The 20,840-nt window shown below is 40.0% G+C and overlaps 1 protein-coding gene across 2 annotated transcripts in view; it reads left to right on the forward strand.

The window, feature by feature from the left end:
- CPM (carboxypeptidase M) overlaps positions 1-15,334 on the forward strand; it is a 69,326-nt gene extending 53,992 nt beyond the window's left edge. The window contains exons 7-9 of one of the 2 annotated variants that reach the window (XM_036253024.1): positions 252-404; positions 10,946-11,094; positions 13,357-13,998. In XM_036253024.1, coding sequence (XP_036108917.1) covers positions 252-404; positions 10,946-11,094; positions 13,357-13,599 — 545 coding nt within the window. In that variant the 3' untranslated portion in view covers positions 13,600-13,998. Of the gene's footprint in view, positions 1-251; positions 405-10,945; positions 11,095-13,356 lie in introns of both variants that reach the window. The other variant, XM_036253022.1, reaches the window with a different exon arrangement.
- Positions 15,335-20,840: the final 5,506 nt, after the last annotated feature.

Consider the following 20,840-nt stretch of genomic DNA (forward strand, 5'->3'; position numbering starts at 1 on the left):
AACTGTATGCACAGTTGAATGTCAATCAGCTGTGATCAAGCTACCCACATGGGAATATTCAGGATTGCCTGGTCATGCCTGGGTAATAAATTTTAAAGCCCCGATTTTATATGCTAATATGTCAAATTCATCTTTTCCTGTTTACATGTATTTTCCTTGCAACTGCCTGGTTCACGTGTCCTCGAGGTATGGGACGCTTGGCTCCACTCCAAGTTTAGACCTTAACAAAGATTAAATATGCTTGTGTTTAGGTGGAATGCAAGACTATAACTACATCTGGGCCCAGTGTTTTGAAATTACGTTGGAGCTGTCATGCTGTAAATACCCTCGAGAGGAGAAGCTTCCATTCTTCTGGGATTCGAACAAAGCCTCGTTGATTGAATACATAAAACAGGTGCACCTAGGTTTGTAAGGTTTTCTTATTAATTCCTATTACAAAATATAAGATCTAGCAGAACCTCTGGGTGGAGAAATGCAAGGCCCTGTCTGTGTCTTCTAAGTACAGCCTCCTTTTCGTACCAGAACTAGCGGGTGAGACTTCTCTGTGCGTGAGTATCTGTGGCGTGTGAGCAACGCAGGGGTTCAGATAAGAGAAAGTTCGGAGTGCGCTGCTTCGATGTGGGGATGTGAAATCCAGAGACTTCTCACTGTACATGTGGAATGACCTGGACATCTGGCAACAGATCAGAAAAACGGGTTGCTACTGTTATATCATCACTCAGAAAGACAGTTTTACTTGTCACCCACCATGCGATGTCACAGACTCAGAGGACACTGGACAGGCTGTTTTACACTTTTCCAGCACCATCAGCTTTAACCTCTCCCACCCCTCCACTCTGCCAAATGACTGGCCCTGGGAATTTTCCCAGCCCTTTTTTTTGACAGCTGTCTGAACAGACTACATGTGGTGAGAGTGGTTGTTCTCAAACATGAGTAGTCGACCCGCCGGGGTTTGTTAAAACACAGGTTGCCAGGTCTCAGCCCCAGGGTGTGAGTTAGTGGGTCTGGAATGGGCAACATCTTCCCAGGTGATGCTGATGTGCTGATCCAGAGAAACACCCTGCTGGTGATGATGACGGACTCACACACAGTTCAGGTTCATTTGACCAGCCTGTGTCTCTGGGCAGGGTGTGGAGGGCTCTTCTGTACTGCAGAGTTGAAGTTACTTTTCTCCATTCAGAACAGCTTGGGAGAAGAAACATCAGGAATTGGTATAATAGTTATGCTACCACAGCAAGCCAAAGTGGAGGGTGTATGTTTGTGTTGAAGAGGTTTGTATCGTGTGCCTGCTACATAATGGCGTAATTCCTGGAATTTTCTGTGTGCTGCACACCTGCTAGAAAGAGACGGCGATGGTTGAAGGAGGGAAAAGTCAGAAGCACAGAGGTACAGGGCTGAGAACAAGGAGAATTAAGAGCTTTCCTTGACCACACATCCCCCAAAAGGATGCCCTCCCTGCTTTCATACCTACTCCCCCACCAACACAAGTACACAGAGAGTTTTGGTGAACTCACAGGGTTGTGTCTAACAGGCTGCGACATCTAGGGGGAAGTTGATTCCTACGACAGATGTGACAAAATTTCATCTTTCTTTTTCACCAGCATCTTAATAACACTTATTAAGCTTATTATTGCATCTTTCTCCTTTCTCATTGTCATCAAACTTTGTTTTGGGCCCTCTCTTACTTAATATTCTGATATTTATCCACTAGATTTTCCTCATGAGGCACCTACTAATTTAACCTTCCTACTGTATCTATCCTTTAGTGTGTGTGCTTGTTCTTCTCTAAAATTAGTCCGCTTCAGCATCCACAGCGGAGAGCAACTGAACATGCCATGTGCTCCACCGAACCGCACTGCTGTCTTTGGAATGTCAGCCTACTTGTGAAGGTTACTTACTAAGCACTGAATGAAGGCAGGCTCGAAGTATCACACTGACACAATATTGCCAATGAAGGGGCTTTGCAAACTTTACATAACATACAAACTGTAGCATAACTGTTCTCATTATTAATTTGGAAGGCTTAAAATCCAGGTATGCTAGATTTTGTAAAGAATCTGTATTTGTCTGCCTGTCCCTATAATCGGCTATGCACAACTCACTTAAAAATATATACATTAGCACATCCACCCTGCCCCCTTGTGGTTTAAGAAAGAGACATTTTTTTTTTCTAGTTTAATCAGGAAACCCTATTTCAACATACAGTGTAGTTATTGTTACTTGATAGAAAGAAAGGTTCTTTTAATACTGATGCCCAGTAGAAAGCCAAAGACTATCTTTGTTTTTAGGTGACAGGGGCAAACACCTCCTAATTGGTATTGTTCTAGTTTAAGAAAATTGTTGATATTTGTCAAAATCACATTCACTGGTCCAGTTTCACCACTTGCTAAGATGCCTCCGAGTCTCTGAGATTTTGACCCAGCTAAAGTCTCTGGCCTATCATATCTGGGAGGAAAGGCCTCTCACTCTATTGGAAGGGCCTGACCGAGAGGACAGAGTCTGGGTAAGTCCCAGGCTGTTTTGTCACCTGCCTCTGTGCAAAACCTTGAACAAGCCAATTGTCCAGACAGCAGTCTTAGTCAACTGCAGGGCTCACCATTCTACTCCATTGATCTATATATCTGTTATGCCATACTGTTTTGTAGTACAGTTTGAAATCAGGCAGCATGATACCTCCCACTTTGTTCTTTCCAAAGGTTTCTTTAGCTATGCAGGGTCTTCTGTGGTTCCATATAAATTTGAGGAAGAGTTGTTCTAGTTCTGAGAAGATTGCCGTTGGTATTTTAATAGGGATTGCAGACACAAAGGCCAAGGTAGCAGAGGAGGGAGAGTCTGAGTTCTAGGGGCCTGGAATGCTTGTTCCCCTCTCCGGGGAGAAGCAGAGATCAGCAAGACACGATGTTACCTGTTGCTGTCCTCCCTCCTCAAAGCAGATCTGAACCCTGAGGTTTGGGGGATGACCCACAGCACCCAGAAATCTAAGCAACCTGGCCTAGGAGGATCTGGTATGTGCCAAGTTCCAGAACCCTGTGGGATTGACACGTATCTGTCATCAGGTACAGAATGGGTGGCATCATCAGGTGGGAACGAGGGCGTGAAGGAGCAGTCTCCAAGTGCCACTCAGCCCGAACTCTGCATTGTGCCTGACAGATGCAGAATTCCAGTTCTTGCCAAACACAGCTTTTCATTCATGAAGCTTGATATGTTTCCAGGGGAAGGGGAGCTTTACATTTCTCTCCCTCGTTTTCAGGTGGGGCCACACAATGTAAGTCTCAGATTTTATTCTCCTTTGTGTATTATCTGAGCTTTATTCAAAATTTGACTTTTTGTTCCCCTGATGTAATAGTACCGGCTCTCTCTGCATCTCTTTAGGTCTATTGGTCCTTTTCCAGCGTTTCAACTTAACATATAAAGATAAATAATGTCTTCTGGTAAAACAGTTACTTCCCTCTAAGTGAAAGGTTTGGCGGTGCCTGGACGGAATATTGTAAAGACATGTATGATATGAAGACGGCTTTTATTTGGCTGATGGTATGGGGTTTCCCTGTAATAGAGACTCTCCATTTAGGCTTGGCCTATGACTGTTCAGCAGCAGTGACATTCTAACCCCAGCCTTCCCTAGCTTGAAGAACTGTCTCTAGGTTTGGGTAAGGGTCATATGGAAATGAATCTTTGGATTTTTAGAGGATAGTTAATGAGGGTCAAACTAGAATATGAAAACTTTTAGTGGTTCCCCTAAATCCAAATTATTCCTCTTTTCCTGTATTTGAGGGCAGGCAGACTACAAGTCACTTGAAATCCTTGTTCATTTGTGACACGTACTGATACGTGGGCATTATATGGGTACCTAAGGCCACCGCAAAACACTGTTCCTGTGAAAACTGAAGTCTGTTCTGTTAAAGTATAACCAATTCTAGCCAAGAAGGAACTTGCTACCTTTTTTTAAGAAATATGAGAAATATGACTTTTTTTTTCTTGGTGTCTTCCACTAACTACTCATTATTAGCATCCTGAATTCTATTTCAGCATTATCTTAGATGTTAAAGGATGGTATTAAGTCAGTTTCAAAGATAGTTTTTTTTTTAGTTTGGCTTTTGTTTTGTTTGACTTGGTTGGTTTTGTAGAAGTCAGTGAAAAATACGAAAGATGCCCCCCACCCCGCCAGCTATGTTGCTCAAATGCAGACTTCTAAGTGGCGGGATGATAAGCTAGTTCAGACTGAAGAAGAAAGAAATATACATAGCATCTTCCTTCACATATTCCTGTCCTTGTGGGAACAAAGTTGAACTGACATTCCAGAAACTTACCCAGTATTTGTCTAAATACCAAACTTACATAGCTACATTATTCCTTTGAACAGTTTCTTTTCTTACCCATGTAAGAAAAGGATTAAGAAAAGAATGTGGATTGATCAAGGCTACTTTTTAAAAAGGACAGGATTAATATGTGTTCAATGTCCTGTTGTGTTACTTGTGTTTAATCTCCACGCCATCCTGGAAGGTGGTACATGTTATCCCCAAATTCTAGGTGATGAAACTGAGGCTTGAGGATGTTTAGTGACTGAGGAGCTGGGATTCAAATTGAGACCTGACCACGTTCTTTCAGTCACACCAAGCTATGGTGTCTTTATCTAACGTATCAAAGGACCTGCTAAGAAGGGCATGATAGAAATATATTTTCAAAGAATAATGTCACTGAAACCCAACAAATGAATGTACAATAGGGTTACTAAATTATGACTGATGTTTGTGGTTGGGTACTACCTAAAGATAAAAAGGATATATAGCAAGTAACAGGAATAAATACAAATGAAACATTTTCTTAAAGATGCAAAAGAAGAGAAACTTAAATGAAAACAGAGGTTTACACAGTTGACCTACATTGAAAAACTGAGCAGGGACTATGGCATTTAATAATTCTTTCTCTGGACAGAAAAAAAGATTATTTGGAAATGTCAAAACTTGCATTTCATTTTAACCTTTTCTTTCTTTTTTTAACTTTTCTGAAGGAAGCTATGTAATGTGTGCCTCATATTTTTCTGTCCTAGTAAATAATTCCTAAGTGTAACTCTTCAGGGATAGTTCAGGGTCGTTTTTCATTGTGGTCTCTTCCTTCTCCTTCGTGTCATTAAGATAACGTGATTTGGCCCTGGCCGGTTTGGCTCAGCGGTTAGAGCGTCGGCCCATGGACCAAAGAGGCCCGGGTTTGGTTCCCACTAAGGGCATGTACCTCAGTTACGGTTTGTCCCCGGCCTGGTTAGGGTCGTGTGGGTGGCGACTACTCAATGTGTCTCTCACATGTCGATGTTTCCCTCTCTCTCTCTCTCCCTCCCTCCTCTCTCTCTCAAGATAAATGCAAAAAATGTCCTCATGTGAGAATAATAATAATAAAAAAAAAGATAACATGATTTGTCACTGGACTGAACAAACTGGAATGTGAAATATAGGATTTAAAATGAGAAGAGTTTCAAATGTCAATGGCCTTTTATTAACTAACCATGGTCCTGAAATCCTGGTGTTGGGTTCAGTGTGGACTCTGGAGACTAGCATGGATTTACAGCTAGGTTGTGCCTCTTGGTTGGTTATGTGAGCTTGAGAAGGTTATTTAGTAATCCGAAACCTTAGTTTCCTCACCTGTAAAACTGTGATAATAACATTGCCTACCTCATACAGTTGGTGTGAGGATTCAATGAGAAAATGCACAGTAAGCACTTAGCATAGAGCCTGAAATATACTAACTGATCAATAAACATTCCCTATTATTAGTAATAAGAAGACCCATCAATCAATTCCATGCTTCCAAGAAACCCTGTGATTATAATTTTTGTTTCATGTAGTTTGCCTGACTGCAAGACAAAACTATTGAACGCCTTGCATAGATAATGCAAATAATACATTGTAAATAATAGATTGGTATTTTTGAATTTTGTTTAGGATTTTATGGATTCTGCCTGGGCAAAGTTTGGGGACTGAGTAATGACAGTAATGGATTTAGGTTGTTTAGCATTCTCATTTTGATATAACAACATATTTAACCTATTAATCAATGTATTTTAAGTTACATTAAAAATAAGTTTACCACGCTGGCTGGTTTGGCTCAGTGGTAGAGCACTGGCCCATGGACCAATGAGTCATGGGTTCAATTCCAGCCAAGGGCATGTACTCATCTGCAGTTCATCCCCAGCCTCTTCTCACAGACACCAAATCTGCAGCTACCTATGGAACAAATTCCTCTGAAAGAAACCCCAAAACTACCTGAGAACCTCCCACACATCAAATGCATGAGAAAAACCCACATCGAAACTATCGGAGAGGCTGAGACACAGTCTTGCCATAAACCTTATTCCGGGTACAGCAACCCACAGTCAGGAACTCCCAAATCTGAGCTTTTACCTGAGGTGTGAAGGGTTTGAACCCCACACCTGGCACCCCAACTTTTAAGATCTGCATCGGAGAGATGAGCCCCCAAAACATCTAACTTTGAAAGCCATGGGTCTTGCATTCATGAGACCCACAAAGATATGTAGCAAACTAAGAAACAGTTCTTAAAGGATTCACAGACTCACCTGGCTGTCCCCCCAGGGCCCAGCACAGAGACAGTCAACTGAAAAGTGCCCAGCCTTTGAAAGAGGCCTACTTGCTTGTCTTAAAGCTTCAACCTGAAGGACAGGCTTCTAATTTAACCCACATCTAGGTGCCTACTGAAATATTCTTCAAAGATGGAGGTGGGTAGGTACCATCATTCCACCTCCTTCCAAGTTGCCAGTATCTCCCAGAAAGGAGCCTGTGCACTGGAGCCTTAGTTTCTGCGGCTGTCACCTTAACTGCCTGGCTCTAGTGGCCAGCAGGTCTTGTGTTCACGAATTCAATAGGATATTAGCAAACAAACAAACCAGTTCTTAATTGGCTATCTCTGCCCCCGCTCCAGTGTAGTGGGAGCAGACAGACACACCCATCCCCAAGTCTTCCTCTGAAAGAGGTATGTTTGCATACTTTAAAAGCTGCTGCCTGAGGGTCTGGCTTCCAATTAGCTGGAATCTAGGTGCTGACAGATTCTCCCAATTGGGATACTCACAGGTCTTGGTACAACTTGAAACCAACACAGATAGTTAAATGAAATGAAGAAACAAAGGAAAATGTTCCAAACAAAAGAACAAGATAAAACCTCAGAAAAAGAATGAAAAGAAATGGAGGTAAGTGATTTACCTGATAAAGAGTTCAAGATAACAATCATGAAGATGCTCACCAAACTCAGGAAAACAATGCATGAACAAAATGAGAATTTCAACAAAGATAGAAAATACAGCACCAGATAGAATTCATGAACTGAAAAATACAACAGAAGGGCTTAACAGCAGACTAGAAGAAGAAGAAAAGATCAGCAAACTGGAAGATGGGACAATGGAACTTATCCAACTTGAGCTGCAAAAAGACAATAGACTGAAGAAAAATGAAGAGCACTTAAGGGACTTAACAAGACAAGATGAGGCAGACCAACATTTACATTATAGGGGTCCCAGAAAGAGAAGAAAAAAGGGGGAAGAAAACATATTTGAAGAAATAATGGCTGAAAAATTTTCTAACCTGGGGAAGGAAACACATCCAGATCCAGACAATGCAGAGAGTTCCAAAGAAGATGAACCAAAGAGACCCACACCAAGACATGTTATAATTAAAGTGTCAGAAGTTAAGGGGGGAGAATCTTTAAAGCAGCAGAGAAAAATAACTTGTTACCTACATGGGAACCCATAAGATCATCAGCAGAAACTTTGCAGGTGAGAAGAGAGAGGCATGATTTATTCAAAGTGGTGAAAGAAAAAAACTACCAGCTAAGAATATTCTACCTGGCAAAGTTGTCCTTCAGAATTGGAGGAGAAATTAAGAGTTTTCCAGACAAGCAAAGTTAAAGGATTTTATCACCAGAATACTCGCCTTACAAGAAATATGAAGGGAATTTCATTAAGCTAAAACAAAAGGGCACTAATAAGTATAGGAAAACGTGAAAGTATAAATATAACTGGTAAAGGTAAATATTAAGTAAAATTCAAAGTAATCTAATGTTGGAAAGCTAGTATGAAGGTTAAAAGACAAATGTGGTAAAAATAACTACAACCACAATAATTTGTTAATGGATACACAAGGTAAAAATATGTAAATTGTGGTATCAAACCAAATATAGGTGGAGGAGTAAAGATGTAGAGCTTTAGAATGCATTCAAACTTAAGTTATTATCAACTTAAAATAGAGTGTTATAAGTAGTTTTATGTAAGTCTCATGGTAACCACAAGGCAAAAATGTACAGTAGATATCTAAAAGATAAAGGAAAAGGAATCTAAGCATACCACTCACTTTGAAAATCATCAAATCATAAAGAAGAGAGCAAGAGCAGAACAGACAAAATTCTCCAATCAAAAGACATTGGAGGATGAATGGATTAAAAAAAAAAAACAACAAGAGCCCGGCTGATGTGGCTCAGTGGTTAAGCATCGACCCATGCACCAAGAGGTCATCAGTTTGATTCCTGGTCAGGGCACATGCCCAGGTTGTGGGACCAATCCTCAGTGGGGACATGCAGGAGGTGGCCAATCAGTATTCTCTCTCATCAATATTTCTATCTCCTCCCTTCCTCTCTCTCTAAAATCAATAAAGAAAAAAAAAATTTTTTAAACAAAAAACATAACTCATCCAGATGCTGCCTACAAGAGACAAAAATGAACTCAAAATGGATTAAAGGCTTGAATGCAAGACCTGAAACCATAAAATTCCTAGAAGAAAACATAGTAGGCACCTTGACATCAGTTTGGTCATAATTTTTTTGACCTGACATCAAAAACAAAGGTGAAAAAGCAAACTTAAACAACTGGGACTACATCAAACTAAAAAGCTTCTGCACAGCAAAGGAAACCATGAGCAAAATTAAAAAACAACCTACTGAATGGGAGAAAATATTTGCAAACCATATATCTGGTGAGGGGTTACTATTAAAAATATTTAAAGAATCCATACTCGATAGGAAGCGCGCGCGCGCACACACACACACACACACACACACACACAATCTAACTAAAAAAAAAATATTGGCAGAGGATGTGAATAGAGATTTTTCCAAAGGAGAATAATAGCCAACAGGTACATGAAAAGGTGCACAACATCACTAATCATCAGGGAAGAGCAAATCAAAACCACAGTGAAGTGTACTGCCTTACACCTACCTGTTAGAATGACTATTACCAAAAAGACAAGAAATAACAAGTGTTGGTGAGGATGTGGAGAAAGGGGAGCCCTTTACACTGTTGGTGGAATGTGAACTGGTGCAGTCTCTACAGAAAACAGCATAGAGCTTCCTCAAAAACTTAAAATAGAACTACAACTGTCCTTCGCCACTTCACTGTTCGACTTTTGCGATTATTTTTCTTTTTTAATTTTTTTTATTTGTTTATGTTTTTGGTACGTGCCCCTAGCGGGAACTGAACCCAGGACTCTGGTCCGCAGGCCAACGCTCCAACCGCTGAGCCAAACCAGCCAGGGCGCGGCTATTTTGCAAATGCTATTTGAAAACACCGTGATAGAGTGAAACTGCGAAAGTCCAAGCATGAAGTGACGAGGGACAGCTGTGTATAAATAAAGAATCCTACTTTGGGGAAATTCATTTATCGCGGTAGAGTCTGGAACTGATTAACCACGATAAACGAGGGCTGACTGTACTGTATAATCTGGCAATTCTACTTCTGGGCGAAAACACTAACTTGAAAAGGTGCCTGCGCCCCAGGTTCACTGCAGCATTACTTACAATAACCAGGGCATGGAAGCAACCTAACTGTCCATCAGTGGATGAATAAAGAAAACGTGTATATATTTACAATGGAATATTATCCAGCCATATAAAAAGAATGAAATCTTGCCATTTGCTACATGATGGACCTTGAGGGCATTATGCTAAGTGAAATAAGTCAGAGAAAGGCATATGCCATATGATCTCACTTATGTGGAAACTAAAAAACAAAAACCCTGAACTTAAACTCAGAGACACAGAGAACAGATTGGTAGTTGCTAGAGGCAGGGGTGGGAGAAATGTGTGAAGTGGTGTAAAGATACAAATTTCCAGTTCTAAAATACATAAGTCTTGGAGATGTAACGTCCAGTATGGTGAATATAGTTAAGAATACTGTATTGTTGCTAAGATCTGGAAACAACCCAAGTGCCCATCAGTAGATGAGTGGATTAAAAAGCTGTGGCACATGTGCACAATGGAATACTACGCAGCTGTAAGAAAGAAAGATCTCTTATCCGTTGAGATGGCATGGAAAGACCTGGAGAGTAGTATGCTAAGCAAAACAAGCAAAGCAGAGAAAGACAAATATTATATAATCTTACTGATTTGTGGAATATAAGGAACTAAACAAACTGATGAACAAAACTGACCCAGAGGCATAGAGGTGGGGTACAGATTGACAAGCCTCAGAGGAAGGGGGATTGGGGGGAAGAGATAAACCACAGAACTTACATGCATGACCAATGGACATAGACAACAAAGCTGGGGATGGGGCGGAGGGATGAGAAGTAGGGTGTCAGTGGGGGAAAAAGGAGAAACATCTGTAACAAAAACAAATAAGAAAATTTAAAAAAAGAATATTGTAATTAGAAATTTGCTAAGAGAATAAATCTTAAAATTTCTCATCATAAAAAAAACCTGTTAACTAGACATATTGTGGTGGTCATTTCACGATATATACAATATACCAAATCATTATGTTGCATACCTGAAACTAATATGTTATATGTCACTTATATCTCAATTTTAAAGAACAAGTTTTCCTTCTCAAACATTTTATTAACTCAGAACAGCTAATAAATAAATATTGGGCATATTTTACTTAAATAATTACAAGAAAATGTTTTCACATGCCATAAAATGTTATTAACATTGAATTATTTTTGTCATACAGGTGTCAAGGGTCAAGTTTTTGATTATAAGGGAAACCCATTACCCAATGTAATTGTAGAAGTCCAAGACAGAAGACATATATGCCCCTATAAAACCAACAAATTTGGAGAGTATTACCTCCTTCTCTTGCCTGGGTCATATACATTAAATGTAAGTATACAGTTCTAGTTACTATTATTAAAATATTACAGCCCTGGCCGGTTTGGCTCAGTGGTTAGAGCGTTGGCCTGCGGTCCCGAGAGACCCGGGTTCGGTTCCCGCTAAGGGCATGTACCTTGGTTGCAGTTTGTCCCCGGCCCTGGTTGGTCGGGTGGGTGGCAGCCACTCGATGTGTCCCTTTCACATCGATGTTTCTCTCTCTCTTCCTCTCTCCCCCTCCCACTCTACCTGAACAAAAAATAGAAAAATGTCCTCAGGTGAGGATAAAAAAAAAAAAATGAGTTGCCCTGGCCAGTTTGGCTCAGTGGTTGAGCGTCAGCCTGCGGACCAGAGAGTCCCAGGTTCGGTTCCCGCTAGGAGCGCGTACCACCAAAAAATAAAAATAAAATAAAATAAAATAAAAATATTACAAAATTCACAATACCCAGAAGAAATCTAATACAAGTCTGGAAAGTCCAAAAATAGTACATGGGACTGAGAGAGGTGAGCATGATTGGAACAGACAAACAAAAAAATAATGTTTTTTCCCAACTGGCAATTAATTTTTTTAATAAAGGCCAAATCCTATTTCTTGTGATATCTTTATGATAAAAAAAAAAGGAACAAACCTTATTAATAAGAAGAATTATTTTAAAATGGGGCCAGAGTACTTGCAAGCTTTATGAAATACCATTTTAATGCCCATTTCATGAAATATAATTTCTGGTATTAAGAAATAGATTTGGACACAATTTCTTTAGGATTCATTATAAGTAAAACTTGATGCACAAATTTTACCACTGTATTAAGCAAGTGATACATATTTTGCAGTCCTTTCATAAGTAAATGATGGTGACTTTTCTAATCAATACAAGTAAAATTCCAGGTTTTAATTCTAATTTAAGATGCATCTTTCTGAGTCCTTTCTTCCTGGTAGGAAGCATGGACTGGTTTGAGTCCAAGTAGGTTTATGTAAATGAAATAAATGAAAAAGTACCTGATTTAGTTGGCCAGATTGTACCTCTTACTCTTTGATGATAAGACTTTTCTCTAAGAAGTTCGAGGTTCTTCTTCTTTGCTTAATGGGTCTAATGTCAACCATGGCAGTTGTTGTGAGTGGAGCTACTCCTCGGAGAACGTAGTCTGTTCTGTAGGAAAAACTGACACTGTAGTCCATTATTTCATCTTTACAACATAATAAAGGCATGGTTTTCAGTTTATAAAACACTATAGAATTCAGAACCTCCCTGCTCCATAGGTTATTACTACAGCGCCCAGCAACAGAACTCATCAATTGCTAATCCTCTTCTTAAGAATCTCTCCTCCTACTGGTTGGATAGAGCTGGAAAACCTCAACTCACTGTGACTCTTTGATGAAAAAGGCCCTTTATTTTCCTGTTATTTACTGTGGTATTTCCATTCTATGAAAAAAAAAAAAAAAAGGATTTTCCTTGTAGTGAATCTAAATTATTTTTATGTTATCCCATAAATAAGCCACACCTTTATAGAATAGTTTTGAATAGTTCATTTCCAATTAGGCTAACACAGTACATGTTTGCTTTAGCTACTAGTTCTAGGACAAGATTGGAAGGCAAGACTTTGGAAGCTGAAATACATACCAATGAATTGTGATGTTAATGTTATTCACCATTCTTTCCTCTCTTCACCATATCTAATAAAAACATTTCTCAGTGGACATGAGATATAATTAGTTTAGCATTTGTCCTGTTTTTCCTCATGATTTCCCACAACAAAAATCGAGCTGAAGAGTCAGATTCATATGAACAAAACCAAGTAAAATCTAAGTTTTTTAAGGAAGCAATAAACTTGTACTCTTAGGTCAGCTGCAAGGAAAGTGGAATAAACTGAGAAAAGAATCCCACTTATAAATAATCTTGATACGCAATCAGGATATTAAGTACAGACTTGGGACAAGGGAAACAGTCAGCTCTTTACCTTGACTCTCCATGAAAATGATGGGGCAGGATCCGTCTATTGTGTCCTTCTCCTGACTTATACATCTCAGATAAAGGACCTGTCTTTCTTTCATTTTGTAATTCTTGGCAACAGCATTAACAACTATGGTCCCTATCAACAGACACTGGATAACTCTTTCAATGAGCTGAACCGAGTGGTTACTGGCCCGCGAGGCCTGGCAGATTGTTACATGCGTTTCATAAAGGCTGCATTTTAGTGATGGATATTTGTGTTTGCAGTGTTGGCACCACAAAACATCTGAAGTCATTCAGATAATTGTTTCTTGTTTCTTCTCAGGTTACAGTCCCTGGACATGAGCCACACCTCACAAAGGTGATTATTCCAAAAAAATCCCAGGACTTCAGTGCTCTTAAAAAGGATATTTTATTTCCACTCCGAGGGAAATTGGATTCTATCCTAGTATCAAATCCTCCATGCCCTATGATTCCTCTATACAGTACTTTGCCAAGCCACTCAGCTGCAACAAAGCCTAGTCTGTTTTTATTTTTAGTGACTCTTTTTCACATATTGCTCAAATAAAGCAAAATGTGAAACTCAACCCCATCACCATCTGGAATCAGGGATTACTCATGCCAGGTTACTGCAAATCTAACTCCCTCTGTGGGATAACTGGACACACTCCACCGTCCTTCCCTAAGAAGATAAATGGTTGTTTCCAAGTCCTGCAACGAGCAATGTGTGGTGGTAATGAAAGGAATAATTAAGTCTTGATGATGAATGGAAGACACCCACCTATCGAGTACTGCCCACTTCCACTTCATTTTAAAGTAGTCTTAGAAATTTGTAAGAAGTTAAACTTGAGAAGCAAAACAAGAAGTTTCTGCAAGAAAAAAAGGAAGCTAATTCTGTAAACAGAGAGCCAGATGAATATAAGCAATGAACATGAACATCTGTTGATCACCTATTATATACAGACCTTGCTACGAGTGCTATATATGAAGAGAGAGTGCCATGTACAGTCAGTTCTCAGGGCAGGGGAAAACGATGACAGGATTGGGAATATTTAGCTTTGCAGATGTTCTAAGGAAATAGAGAAAATAGGCAACCATGCCTCAGTGGCCCAAGAAAATATGGGCCTAATGGGATGACTAGGTGGTGCCTACAGAGTCCCAAAATAATGGGTCAATTAAGTGTCCCTGCCTTTCTGTACCTGGATGCCACAGTCCTCTGTCATGCTGATAACCCCCAAAGTGTAATCCCAGCTTCTTGTCTGAGCTACAGACTCACACCCAATTGCCCACTGGATATGCATCCACCTGGACGAGACGAAGAGGTACCTCTAACTCATGTTGAAGACTGAACATACGTATCCCCCTAGATCTTCTTTCTCCTCTGTTCTGGTCTCAGTGACTGGTACCACCACACTAGAAACCTGGGAGTTGTCCTTGACACTCCCTCCTCATCCTTCCTCCAACATATTCAGTCAGTCACTGAAGACTGATGTTAACTATAAATGCTGATTGATTCTACCCTCCCTCCATGGCTGCTAACACCACCAGGTTTAGGCCATCACAGCTCACCTGCCACTGCAACAGCTCTGCCAGGTCTCTCGCTCCCACCTTCCTCCTCTGCAGATCCCTCCTCCACACAGCACTGGGGAAGGGGTCTCTTCGAAACAAAAAGCAACAACCTACTGCCTGTCACTCCTACACACCTGATGTCCTGTTTGTGTCCTGTGCTGGAATGCCACCCTGACCCACATTTTCTTTCTCCCTCTTCCTTGAAAACTCAGTTCCGGCATCAACCCCTGCAGGAAGCCTTTGCTGACCATTACCCCATTCCTTCCCATTGGCCCCTCCCAGTCAGCCTGGGCCCTTCCTCTTGGCTCCCCAAAAGAAGCAGGTTCCCTGTGTTACTGGATTTACAGCACTGTATTAAGATCTTCTACTTCCCTGGGTGACTTCTCTAGTAGAGCATGAGCTCTTTGAGACCAGAGGCTATTTAATTTGTTTGAAAAATGCATTTTTTATGTCCTCAGAGAACATATTAGGAACGGAATGAAGGAACAAAGGGCTCCAGCAATCTGCTACTTCCAGTCTCCCCCAGAAACTGTCTAGGGCTTTGAGTCATTTCATGAAACTAGACCTCATGCTTTGGACATTTCTGGCTCACTAGTAACACTGACAGAAGAGTGTTTTCATATATGTATCAAGAAATAAATTCAAATATGGTGCTTTTACTAGACTTTGCATTCATCCTAAGATTCATAGTAAAGGCATGTTAGCTCTTAACAGCTACCTTTATTTTTAACCATTAGTACTCAATATAAAACAATTATTCTCCACTATACTGAGAGTTAACCTAACGTAAAACATTATATGTAAGAATTAAGGGGAAGTATCAAACAGAAAATGAAACCATCCTGGACTTGGCACATGGTGAATGCCTGAGAACCACACGTGAATAGGAGATAACGTGGGCATTTAGGAACCATTCTTGTGCCAAGCTTATTCTACTTGCACAAATTCATACATGTTTAATATAAACAAAATGTATAATCTTTTAATCACTTCTTTTAAATCTAGTATTAACCTAAATATTTTGATCACTTTTGTTTAAATAAACCATAATTTATTATTCTTGAAAGTATATGTTAATATGTTGCAGAAAATGATTTGGTATATTACATATAAAAGTATATGAAATTTGGCTTGATTTACCATTAAGCCCAAAACAATTTTTCAATCAGGCATTCTGAGTATATTTTTCCTTTTCCAAGATAGAAATTGTTTTCCTTTTTTTTAATCTTATTTTTTGTTCTTTTATTGTTAATTTTTAATTTATTGGGGTGACATTGGTTAATAAAATTATAAGGTGGCAATTTTTGAAGAATCATGAACCAAAATCTGAATTGGCTCATGAGCCACCATGTTAAAGAAATGTTTTTAAAATCAGAAATTTTATCAGAAGCAAAATTAGAGATGAGCAAAACAATTAAAATAATCTCCAAACCCTACACCAAACCTGAATTTAATTCGGAGTAGGTTTGGGGTCTGTGTTTTCGGCAGTGGCCCTGTGCCCCACAGCTTGCAGCAAGGGTTTGGGGTCCGTGTTTTCGGCAGTGGCCCTGTGCCCCACAGCTTGCAGCAAGGGTTTGGGGTCCGTGTTTTCGGCAGTGGCCCTGTGCCCCACAGCTTGCAGCAAGGGTTTGGGGTCCGTGTTTTCGGCAGTGGCCCTGTGCCCCACAGCTTGCAGCAAGGGTTTGGGGTCCGTGTTTTCGGCAGTGGCCCTGTGCCCCACAGCTTGCAGCAAGGGTTTGGTAAGTCCAGCTCCAGCCTCCACTAACCCAGTGAAGTCCAAAGAGGAGAAACAACCGCGACCAGACCCCCGCATCTGCCTGCACAGCACCTGTGCTGCTGCTCCCCACCTCCGTATGTTTCTCAGGTTCTGAGTTAAGGTATATCTTCTTTATAGAGAAACCAATATGGTAAAGGTTTTTAAGACAGAAGAAAAGAGAGCGTGTACCATGGTTCCTTACGTGTACCATGAAGGCCTCTCGTGACTGAGTCTGTGACTGTCAGACACGGTGGTGTGAGAGCCACGCCGGTGCTGCTGGGGTGTGCCAGGCGGAAGAAGGGTAATTAACAGGTGGTAAATATTTTAAAGGTAGTGTAACCTTCAGGACCAACCTTTCGCCTCAGATATTGGTCTGAAAACTGAAATGAAACATTAGTTAGCTAGAATGATCATTTAATTATATTTAAGGAAACTTTCATGAAGTGACAATTTTTCTGACGTGCCTACTCGAATTATGTAACCATGAGCGAATCTAAGTGGTGGGGAGGATTGTAAAGAAATGTTAAATCTGCCCTGGCCGGTTTGGCTCAGCGGTTAGAGCGTCGGCCTGCGGTCCAGAGAGACCCGGGTTCGGTTCCCGCCGAGGGCACGTACCTCGGTTGCAGTTTGTCCTCGGCCCCAGTTGGGTCAGGGCCGTGTGGGAGGCAGCCACTTGATGTGTCCCTTTCATGTTGATGTTTCTCTCTCCCTCCCACTCTATGTGAAAAAAAAAAAGGAAAAACGTCCTTGGGTGAGGATAAAAAAAAAGTTAAATCCCTGCGTGTTGATTTTGGTGCTGCATCTATCACATGCACATTAGAGCTGTTGGATGTACTCAAGGTTTGGTTTCAGAAGCACGTTTACACATTATACCCTTAGAAAGTAAAAATGTCTGACACTTGATTGGAAATATCTTTTCCTATGGAATCCAAAAAAATGAGTATAGCATACAGTCTCATGGCACCAGGATAAGTTGCTGAGAAGTCTGATTCTTATTGTACACAGTGAAAATACAGTTAATGTCTATTTTATGACAGATTCCTTATATCTTGTGACTTTAGATGGAGAGAGAGGGAGAAAATGGTTAAAGAGAAAAAAAAAGTTAACACCTAAAACGGAAGTTTGGGGAAAGAAACTTCAAACTGTTTTATCACGCTTTAGCATATGAACTATCTACAGCCTTTTATAGATGTTTCACGATGATTTTCAAAGTTTTCTCAGTGACTTTCTAATTAAGAACTTTAAGTGCACAAATTAAGACTGTAAAGTTTTACTGGGTATTGGCCGTGACTACCTCTGAACTCAGTAAATCTAGAATGTTTCTTATTCTCAATAAATTAATATTCATGTAAATGATGAATGATGTTTCTTTCCATTACATTACCTTGAAAAAAAATATTTATGCAAGTGCAGCTAAGTCCACAGGCTAGAGAACGAATTACCACTGAATAAAGCCTGAGAAAGACCACATTTAAGGACCTTTTATGAGTCAATATTGCAATAACTCTTCAAAGCCCAGATAGTTCTTTCATAAGTTTATGATATATACTTATACTAATGTTGTATTCCAAATTAATTTGTACCATGGGAGTAGAAAGTGAAAACTGTGCCTTCCGGTAAAACAAAAACAAAAACTTTCACAGTGCACATGAGTGCAGTTAAAGGGTTTAAGAAATCATGCAACAAAGAAATGGCATTTCTCAACCATACTTAGCCATGGAACCATTTTCTTAAATAATTTAGCCTAGTCACCTAGCACCATCCCTTTGAACTTACCTACCTAGATTTCTAAACATATTTTGGGAAATGTTGATATAGGGAGAAGTCTTTAGTCCTAATTGCTAAATAAATAAATGTCCTAAATAATAAAGTGCTTTTGAAACACAGAGCATACTTATAATTTGCCTCCTACAAGAATTGGAAAATAGCCCTTACCCTTTGTTGATGCAACCTGATACTAAATTTCTAGTCACAGAGAAGTTGTGCTCAAGTGTATGTCTGCCCTCTGAAACATACTGAAAAAACTAAGTTTAAATGAGAAAAGGCCAAGTAGGAAACAGCTAATTTATAGGCACCAATTTCTAAAAATGATAACTATTTCAATTTAAAAAATAAATTGGGCCCTGGCCAGTTTGGCTCAGCGGTTAGAGCGTCGGCCTGCGGTCCAGAGAGACCCGGGTTCGGTTCCCGCTAAGGGCACGTGCCTCGGTTGCAGTTTGTCTCCGGCCCTGGTTGGGTTGTGCGGGTGGCAGCCACTCGATGTGTCCCTTTCGCATCGATGTTTCTCTCTCTCTCTCTCTCTCTCCCTCCTGCTCTATCTGAACAAAAAATGGAAAAATGTCCTCGGGTGAGGATAAAAATATATATATAAATAAATAAATAAATAATAAATTGGGAACCATTTTTCTATTTTCAAAAGCGAATTCATTTGCAGAAATATCCTGATATAATTTAGACAGACTTTGATATTTAAATTTGTAACTCAGAGCATCCATTTTTTTAAAAAGGTACAATTTTTAAATCAACTAAATTTTAAAATATTAAACATAGGGGGAAAGGTAACAAAATGAAGTATAAACAAGTGATTAGTTAGTTCATTTTTTTGAAAATTTCTATTTACCAGTTTTATAATGAAAAGCAACTTATTTAAAGAATGGAACTCCAAATTTAAAAGGAAGCACTAGCCGGTTTGGCTCAGCAGTTAGAGCGTCGGCCTGCAGACCATAGAGACCCAGGTTCAGTTCCCCGTAAGGGCATGTACCTCCACTGCAGTTTGTCCGAGGCCCCGGTTGGGGTCGTGTGGGTGGCAGCCACTCGATGTGTCTCTCTCACATCAATGTTTCTCTCTCTCTTTCCCCTCTCTCCCTCCCGCTCTATCTGAAGATAAATGCAAAAATGTCCTTGGGTGAGGATGAAAAAAAAGGAAGCACCAGTTTACAGAATGTCTACACCTTTCTACATATTCACGAAAGATTTCCAGACTTCTTACTAGTAATTAACTTAGGTCAAAGTTAATAAATTTCCTAATTGATCAAAGATCTGTCAACACTAAAGCATAGTATTTGTATGCACAGTGGGTGTCTCACGAAACTGTGCAGGACTGCAGGACTAAAACGTGAAGCTTGTTTTAACTGGGAATAGAACTCTCATCATTTCTTTTCTCTCTAGCCCAGCAATCTCTCTCCTGGGAGCATTCTGTCACCCTCCACCTTGTGGTTAAAAAAAAATGCATAACTAAAAAGATTTGGTCTTCCCATGCCTCTTTAAAAATATGATTGTGAAAAAAGTGAAAAAGTAATACAAAGGGATGTTTTTTGTTTTATCCTCACCTGAGGACATTTTTGCGTTTATCTTCAGATAGAGTGGGAATGAGAGAAGTAGGGGGAGAGAGAGAGAGAGAGAAACATCGATGTGAGAGAGACATTGACTGGCTGCCACCCACACAATCCCAACTGGGACCGGGGATAAACTGCAACTGAGGTACATGCCCTTAGCGGGAACCGAACCCGGGTCTCTCTGGTCCGTGGACTGACGCTCTAACTGCTGAGCAAAACTGGCCAGGGCGATGTTTTGTTTTTTAAGAAAAGCTCTCCAAATTGTTACAATGCTGACACTATATCAACTTTTTAAGATCACCGTTTCCTTATTTTCAAGATTTTTTACAACTGCCTTTTTTTCCTGGAAAAACTGCATAGTTGCTTTCCTTGCCAATCAACATCTTCTACTGAATGCCTACTGTACACACAATGCGTTATACTAGGCAGCTGGGGGAAGGTGGCATGAAAGGATGCTACGTTCATCTGCTGTGGAAGAGTACAAAGCAACACTTCAGCAACTGTGAAGAGTACTCAGAGTTGAGACAATGCAGCGAAAAAAGATAGGGTTAATTCAAGGTTACCTCGGCTGAGTTTTGGAAGTTGTGATGAACGGAGGCAATGAGATTAAACAACTGGGATTTATCAGTAGTCTTCACTACCTGCCAGGCCCCATCCTAGGCTCTATTAGACAATTATTGTCTCTAATGCAAATGGCACTAAGTAAGTAGCAGATCTGCTATTAGAACTTAGCCCTTCCTACTCCACAGGATGAAAATTAAGTCTTGGATGCAAATGAACTTTGTTGTACTGAAAAAGGTGAGAGAATGGTGAAAAGCGCCCACTTTACAGAGCTCTAGAAGTCTAGAATGATCTAGCAGAACATTTGAAATAATTCCCAACAATCAATAAAATTAAAGTTTTTTCCATAAATGAACCAAAAAATGGAAGAGACCAAAGAGAGTGAAGTCAATTTAGGCAGATGTTACTGTGTTCTTGAAGAAAGGCCTAATACCAGGTGTGGCCTGGGTTAGGGTGTGAATCAAACACACAAAAGTACTAAAATTTAGCTGAGAAATAAATAAAATTAATCTAATATGACGTCAATGGGAAAACTGAACAACTGATTATGGTTCTCTTATCCAAAAAAGTATTATTCTACAAAATTTT

The sequence above is a fragment of the Molossus molossus genome, unplaced genomic scaffold, assembly GCF_014108415.1.
Source record: "Molossus molossus isolate mMolMol1 unplaced genomic scaffold, mMolMol1.p scaffold_m16_p_10, whole genome shotgun sequence".
NCBI classification, from domain to species: domain Eukaryota; kingdom Metazoa; phylum Chordata; class Mammalia; order Chiroptera; family Molossidae; genus Molossus; species Molossus molossus.